The sequence below is a fragment of the Mangifera indica genome, chromosome 13, assembly GCF_011075055.1.
Source record: "Mangifera indica cultivar Alphonso chromosome 13, CATAS_Mindica_2.1, whole genome shotgun sequence".
In the NCBI taxonomy this organism is placed as follows: domain Eukaryota; kingdom Viridiplantae; phylum Streptophyta; class Magnoliopsida; order Sapindales; family Anacardiaceae; genus Mangifera; species Mangifera indica.
The window spans coordinates 4,154,017-4,162,203 of NC_058149.1; the positions used below are offsets into that span (position 1 = coordinate 4,154,017).

Consider the following 8,187-nt stretch of genomic DNA (forward strand, 5'->3'; position numbering starts at 1 on the left):
TTAAAATAAATTATTGTCTAAATAAATATATAAAATTAAGAGTAATATTATGTGTATCTATTTTTAGGTACATATATAATATGTTATCATATGATTGAGTTTTTTTAATCATTAATTTAAAACCACTAAATCATTTAATAACATATATCAAATATTTATCTAAAATACATATACATAGCTTTTTTGTAAAATTAATAGTGGAAATTTTGTGTTTGTTGATGCTTAATTTATTCTTGTAATAAAAATTGCTTTGACTTCATAGCAAATTTCATTTTACTAGGAAATGTTACATTGAATATGGTTAAACCATGTAAAAATTGATTGTCTTCTTTACATTGAAGCTTTTTTACTTTATTTTTATTTGCCTGTTGTGATTATTAGCCCTAGTATAAGTGAGAAACTTCATACATGATTTACATAACATACAAAAAGTCTCCATTTATAATTAATATGAAATATGTATAATTTGGAAAATAGATGAGAATTTAAAAATTAAATATCTTTAAGGACGATAGATGATCCGAAGAAACTATATTGCATAAGTTTCTTTAGAAAGGAAGCTTAATGCTTAATTGCTTCAAGATTTTTTTAATAAAAAAGTTTATGTTTAAAAATAAAAACGGGCATAAAGAGTAATAATATGACATATATGTCTATTCCACTTAAAAACTTTCCAAGATTATAATCTATCATTTCTACTTTGAACGCCTATATTAAATAAAAAAGCAAAGAATTTAAGAAAATAGAGTCCACCCATAAATATGATAATTAAATTGCATATTGTATTGTATATTAAAATTTTAATTTTTCGTTTTATGTATTTTATTATATATTTTTTAGGAATAAAATAATAAAATTTTAATAAAAATATACAAATTTCTATCGCCACATTATCATTTTAAAAATTTTAACTTTTTTCACATACGCTTTTATCATATTATTATTTTTTAAAAAATATATATCAATATATATATATGGTACGTTTATCACATCATATTAATTTGATATATTTTAAAATAAATATTGTTATAGTATTGTATTTATAACTAAAATTTAATTAACTAGTAGGAAAAGAGTCTTTCATTCATACAAGAAAAAAAAAAGAGAACTCTACCCATGCAAATAACTAAAATAGTAGTACATCTCATATTATATAATTTTTTCAAAACAGAAGTCTAGGTTTTGATTCATCAATTTGGTATCTCTTTGAGATCCTTTTCAGCTACCAACTCATCAATTTCCCAAAATACCAATTAAATTATATAGCAATTTTAAGCTATGCCTCTCTTTCCGCTTCTCTTCTTCCTTTCCTAGAATTTGCCTTTGCCGGCAGTATCCTGATTCTCTTTGCCACCCGAACAAAATCCCTATTCACATTCAAACAAATAATTCCCATTAAAATTTTGAGTTACCCAATACAAGAAAATCCAAAAAAAAAAAAAAAACTATTCTGACTTAATTTTTTGGATTTTTTATGAACTCAAATTCAAATAAATAATTACCATTACAAAAAATGAGTTATTCAATAAAAATTTGAAAGAGTTGAATTATTTGATCTAATACTGTTTCTGAATTATTTATCTTTGTCAAATTGATAAAGATGAACAATTCACAGATAAAAAAAAAAATTTAAACCCATATTTCCAAAATCTAAAGAGGGTTTTAATTTCTGTCATTTAGAACATACTTCCAGTTAAGGTCGCCTGCAAGGAGGAGATCATTATCCATGTCTTCATAAGCAATGAGGTGACCAGGAATGGCGTTAGAGAGATCAAGATCATGCTCGGGAATACCCGCAACGTCGCCGCCGTCGACGAACATTTGGCGGAGGGCCTTGGCGAGGCTCTGGTAGCTTGCATGCTTGTGGAGGCTGATGCGTTGGCAGATCGAGCGCCCCTCGAGAACCACAGTAACCGGAGGAATAACGGTGGCCAAAAGATCATCATCAGCAAGACCAGGAAAAGGAGGAGAAGTTGAAGCACCAAAAAGCCTTGTGGTGGTGGTGTTCGTATTTGGAACAACTGGTTTTTTCTCCTGCCATGAAGATGACGATCTCCTTTTCAAAGAATTATCAAACCTATTCATCATATGATTAATTTGGCTAAAATTTCATATGAAAGAGAAGTTTGTGTGTATATTGAATACAGAAGGAAGTGAAAGAGGGGTTTGGTGTAAAGTGGGATTTGTGTTTATTGAAAGAGAGGAGAATTTCAATGAAGATTTTTAGTGAATAAGGAAGTTTAGGCTTTAATTTGGTGTAAGTTGAGAGAGAGTGCTTGTTTATAAGGGTAGGAGCCCACCTCTCTCATATCTATCTAGGTAGAATTTAGTTCTATTCAAAATATAATGTTCTTCATTATTGTCAATAAACGAATAATTTTTGCCACAGAAATTGTTTAATCTAATGGCCAAAGGACTTATTCCCTCCCAAAGTATTCTACTTTTTTAATTTTTCATCTTTCAACTATAAAAATCTCAAACACTTACCTGTAGTGGGTTAAATCTGTTAGTATAAATGACAAAATCATTATTTTATTTATAATATTAAAAATAAATTGTTATTTAATCTCCTTTCTCCCGCCCTCCCCCTAGAAAAATCCTAAAAACTAAAAGTTTGTCTCTTAGGTCAAGTTTTAAAAAATGACATTCCCAACCCCCAAGGTTTAGTTTTGAATCCCTAGCACCAAATCTGGCACCATCGCTGATGACAAAGATTCTTCCACACATCACCATACTCTGATAGTCTCTCTCCCCTCCTCTAGAATGCTAGTAAATGAAGACTCTTCTAGGAAGATGAGATAAGATTTATGTCTTCGTCTCCCCAGTTTTATTTGACGCTAATCGAGATCCAGTTGAGAGGTTAGAGGGAGAGGAAGCTTTGGGAGAAAGAGACCGTTGAAGATGACATTGGAGTTTGAAAACTAAACCTTAGGGGGGAAAATGTCATTTTTGAAACTTAATATATGGGGGAAATAGTTAGTTTTTAGGGTTTAGAGGAAAAAAGAAATAAAATTTTAAATGGTCAAGGTTCCGTTAATTTTAACTATCTATAGGTGGGTAAATATGACTTTCAAAGTTAAGAGGTGGGAACTTGAGATAAAAAAATATTTTGGGTGGGAAATAGTCCTCTAGGCTAACCTAATCTCAAAAGGGGTTTGATTGTAATTTTATTTATAAGGATTTTTAGGGGTGAGTTTGATGAAATTATTGGAAAATGTAAAGTAAATAAGTCTTGAGTAATGTTATGTATATCCAGTTTTGAATACTCAATTAAATATATAGATAATGTGTTATCGTGATTAGATACTACTTTGTCTGTAATTCAAAATCACTCAATCATATCATCATATTAAGTATTTAATTAGATATTCAAAACTAAGCGCCAAATAGTTTTATTGATAAGTTTGTAGGTACAAACATCATGTGTTGACTAATTTTTGGATTAAGATTATAGGTCGGCACCATGCCCACAACTAGATACAATTGAGAGAATGTGCAAATCTAGTGCTTTTGTTTTGAATAACAATAATAAACCGTTTACATACTATTGTTCGAAATGAATAATTCGACAATATTAGTTAGCTTGAATTTAATATGATGGAATTGATATTGTCTCAAGGTCAAGCTCAACTCACCGAGCTTTGACATTATCGGCTCTAACTCAAACTCAAAGTGAAAATGAATATTTAAACTTGGCTTGAGATAGCCTATCAAGTTAAGTTCAAGCCTATTGGGCACTATTATAGCTGACATATACGAAAAAATCTAATAAGCAATTACAACTATATATTCTAAACCTACGAAAAAAGCTCAACTCTCCTAATTGCTACACATACTTATTCAGCAAAATATATATATATTCTAAATACAATAACAAAAATTTTTAATACATTAATGTACTAAAAATTCTCAGTACAACTGCAAAAATTTTCAACACGCCAAAAATAAAAGTGAACTAAATACAACTCGCAAAAGTTTAGTAAGCATCAATTTTTTTACAGGTGGCTCGAGTTCGGCTTATTTTCGGCTCGGCTCGTTTATGGCTCGGTTCGGCTCGTTTTTCATATCAAAACGACACCGTTTTGTATATATATATATACATCAAAACGACGTCGTTTTGTATAAAAAATTAAAAAAAAAAATTACTGAGCCAACCCGAGCCAGCTCAAGCTCGGCTCGAGCTCGATCAAGCCGAGCAGAGCCGATGACAAAAACTGAGCCAATATGAAATCGAGCTCGAGCTCGTTTCGCTCGAATCTAGTTTAATCTAATCTTTACAGGTTTAAAAAAAAATCAAATGGATTTTAAACAATAGGATCTTTTAATCTTTCACTTTGATTAGCAAGAAAAGGCCACTCGTTGCCCTCCACTGATCTCCACCAACCGAAACAAAAAACTTAGAAATAAAGAAGAGTGGAGAAATAGAGATTAAGAGCGAAAGAGAGTGAAAAAATCGAAGAGGACCAGTGTATTATCTTGATTAGATTGTCAGAAATTAATGAACAGAGCCGATGACAAAAACTAGGGACAAATTATATGAAATCGAGTTAAAGCTGGTCTCGTTTAAATTCTAGTTTAATCTAATCTTTAAAGTGTTTAATATAATATCGGGGTAAATGGATTTTTAGGTACAAACTTCATCTTTTAATATCTATATGCTTACAAACAAAATTCTCACACAAGCATTCGAATTTTTCATATACAACCAAAAGTAACCATCTCGCCATTAGCTTTGCTTTTAGGGTTTCAAAAGCTATTAGGGTTTTAGTAACTAATCTTTAATTTGCACTATAAAAAATCAAAAATTTAGATGATTTGGATTCGAGTATTTCCCATATTTGTAAAATCTTGATTTATCTAATGTAATAGTTATAAATTTAATTATTGTACCTCAAGTTTACCTGTTTAACCAATACGAGTGGTCATGATTACCAAAAAAAAAAAAAATTTAAGACTATTGTGGTGTCTTAAAGTTTTTAAAATGTGGAATAATATCAATGGCTAATTAGTTGCTTTACGATAGATGATAAGCAAAACTAAATTAATACTACTTTTAATTACTTACTTCAAATTCCAAAAATTGTCTTTCATAACTGTGTTTTAAACAAATATATGGTAGAAGGAGAGAGACGTAGTGGAAGGGATGTTTGCTTGTGAGTGCAAAAAGTGTGCATGAGTGTGTACTGAAAAAACTATAATATTATCTTTGAAAATTCATGTTTTCCTTTGTTATATTGCAGTGCTATGAAAATTTATTATATATTTTTTTTATTATTTAAATAAATAAATTTATATTTATGGGAATGGTGGTAAAATACGTAAAGCTAAAGCAAGCTCTAAATAATTAAGAATAATTAATTAAAAAACAAATAATAAATCTTGTAAATTGTACTGCATGGGCTATAGAGCTGAGACGACCGCGCTGCGGTCGGCGAACGGCTCGCTACTTTGACTCTGTGGCGGTCAGGAATCCACGTCATCACTCATTATCTTTTATTTTTTGTTGTATTGAATTACTATTATGCTCTTAATTTAACTTTGAAAAGGCACTTATTGGGTTTATTAAGGGGGTCAATTGGGTCATTTTAGTTTCTAAATAATATAAAATTAGCTTGCTAATTTCAACAATTACTGCTTGCCAGCTTTGCCACACGACATTTATGAACTTTAAGATTGCGGCGAGAGCTGTGATTTTCTTGATTTTAGTATATGGTTTTGAATTAGGAAAATGTTCAGGTGAAGTCTTTTGCACGTAATTTATACGTATATTTAATAAAAGTTTGAGTAATGATATGTTTATATATTTTTAAATACATAATTTTATATATAAATAATGTATTATTATATAATTAGAGTATCTAATTATATGATAATAAATCATTTATGTATCTAATTATATATCTAAAAATATATATATATAATTTTATTGTAAAAATTTAATATACATTTATAACAAAAGTTTTAATGATGAAATTTTTAGTGATTTTTAGCAATAAATCACTAATTTGATTATTAACTAAAAATTATTGAAAAAAATTTCTTGAATTTTGATTAATTGTTGTAAGAGTTTTAAAGGTGTTATCAATGAAAATTTCTCCAACAAAATGCATAAAACTAGAAATGTAATCTTTTACAAGCAAATGATAATAATTAGAGCGTTTTTAAAATGACTTAAGACCTTACGTTTATTATTATATTATTGAATATTTTAGCTAAAATTTGACTAAGTCATACTAAGTGATACAAGAGAGTTCCAACTTTCATCCTTTTACTCATGTACATTTATTTATTTTAAGATAAGTGGAATGATTAATTGAGTAAATGTCTAGATTCCAATACAATAATTCTAATTATTCGGATGAAAATTGTAAATCATGTTATCTTTTTAAAATGATAGACAATAATATCATAATTATTATCTCGTGTATATAGAAGATAAAGATGAAATATAAATAATAGATTATAGAATTGTTAAGATCCATATTTTTGTTGTTCAAGGATGAAGAAGTTTTTATCCATATTTTTAATGGACTTGCATCAGTGGCATGTAGGTGATGTGAATGGTAATTACGTGTAATTTATATAACTAATCATTATACAATTATTATTAATCTCTTTGGTGTCGATTTTAGAAGTTTAAATGAGAAAAAACCTATATTTCGAACAAATTTGAAAAAAATTTGTACTTGAAAAGAATTAGATATCTTGACGGTTAATTGTTTCTTTTAAGCTTAAAATTGACCAAATTTGAGCCTACATTAACTTCAAAGTGTATTATTAATTAAATGTAAACAATATTGTTAATTGATGGAATAATAAAAGAAAAAATAACCTAATTTCTGATAAATTAAACAACTAATGTAAAAAATATATTGTGATAAAAATCATAATATTTCACCCACCACCTACTAGAATAATAATCAAATCAGTCTAAATTGTACATCATGGAAAACTAGATAATTATTTACTTGAATAAAAGAAGACAAAAAGAGAAAGTAATTTTCTTTCAATATTTGACTTTTAATTCATACTTAAATAGCATTTTAAATGTGATTTTGTACTAATTAAGTAGGTCGGTATTGTGGAAATTATTGAAATATATGAACAAGATGTATCAATTTTGTCATTTTAAGTCAACAAATTTCAATTTTCTAAGATTTAATTATAGTATTTACTAATGATTTTGTACCATATTATAATGTGCGATTGACTAATAACATTCAACAATAACCGTTTGAATACAACTTTATTGAAAAAATGAAGCAAAAAAATTTACTTGGAAGATCCCCTAAATTTATTTATTTCATCTTTCTATGTCACTATACTGGGATTTTACATTTTATGCTAAACATTATGTTCTATACTCTATAATTTTGTTCTTTCGCTTTTTTTTTTTTCAAAATTAAATAAATAGATAAATCATTCCTCTCTGCATAGATTAATTTCATTAAGCTTTAACCCAATATTAATTGCAATTTAAATATTATTGTGAGGATTTTTTATTGTTTAACTCATTATTTACAACATAAATTAAAACAAATTAATAAAATAATGTGTATTAATAAAAAATATTAAATAAATTATCAAGTTATTGTTAGATTTGATTTACATGAACAAATAAAATTTTTAATTTTAATTTGTAAAATATGCACAAAAGTTATAAATTAATTAAATTCAAAATTATAAGAATATTGAAAACGTCATGTATTTGAGTTATTGGTTTTTTACTCTTAAAATTTGTTTGAATGAGCATCTTTCAATAGGTAAAATTGTTTTGTTATAGAAACTATATCTTAGTATCACCTAAAGAAAAGTTTTGATATACTTTATGTTATATTTTGAACTTGAATTTATGTGATAAATTTTATAACTCAAAGCATTAATGTATGAGTATTCTAATTGTATTTGCAGGTATGTGCACTCGTTTTACTTCATTTGCATGCATGCTTCTTTTGTTCCTTATTTAATTGATTGAATTTATCTTATTAGAGTAAACAAATCTAATTTCAATTAGGTGTTTTGAATCTTGACTTGACACTCCCAATTAAGAAGCCCGTTGCTATTAATGATAAGAGTAGCGATGATGAAAAAGTTTTATATAAAATTTGGAAAAAGATCAAACAAATTAAGCTTAATATTTATAAGAATAATAGTTGCAAGCTACTTAAAGTCTTTTTTGTTTTTTTG

At 27.5% G+C, this 8,187-nt stretch overlaps 1 protein-coding gene across 1 annotated transcript; it reads right to left on the reverse strand.

Annotated features, from left to right (window-relative positions):
* Positions 1-1,062: 1,062 nt before the first annotated feature.
* LOC123195246 (auxin-responsive protein IAA33) lies at positions 1,063-2,278 on the reverse strand. The gene is made up of 2 exons (XM_044608905.1): positions 1,688-2,278; positions 1,063-1,367 (listed from the first exon to the last, which is right to left on the reverse strand). The coding sequence occupies exons 1-2, from the start codon at positions 2,086-2,088 to the stop codon at positions 1,277-1,279; spliced, it is 492 nt and encodes a 163-aa protein (XP_044464840.1). The 5' UTR covers positions 2,089-2,278; the 3' UTR covers positions 1,063-1,276.
* Between the last annotated feature and the right edge of the window lie 5,909 nt (positions 2,279-8,187).

Excerpts from the sequence above, each read along its gene's own strand:
- LOC123195246 (XM_044608905.1), bottom strand. The coding sequence starts at position 2,088 with ATGATGAATAGGTTTGATAATTCTTTGAAAAGGAGATCGTCATCTTCA. Across the intron at positions 1,368-1,687 it reads GCAGGCGACCTTAACTGGAA|GGATTTTGTTCGGGTGGCAA; the intron begins GTATGTTCTAAA and ends GAATGTGAATAG.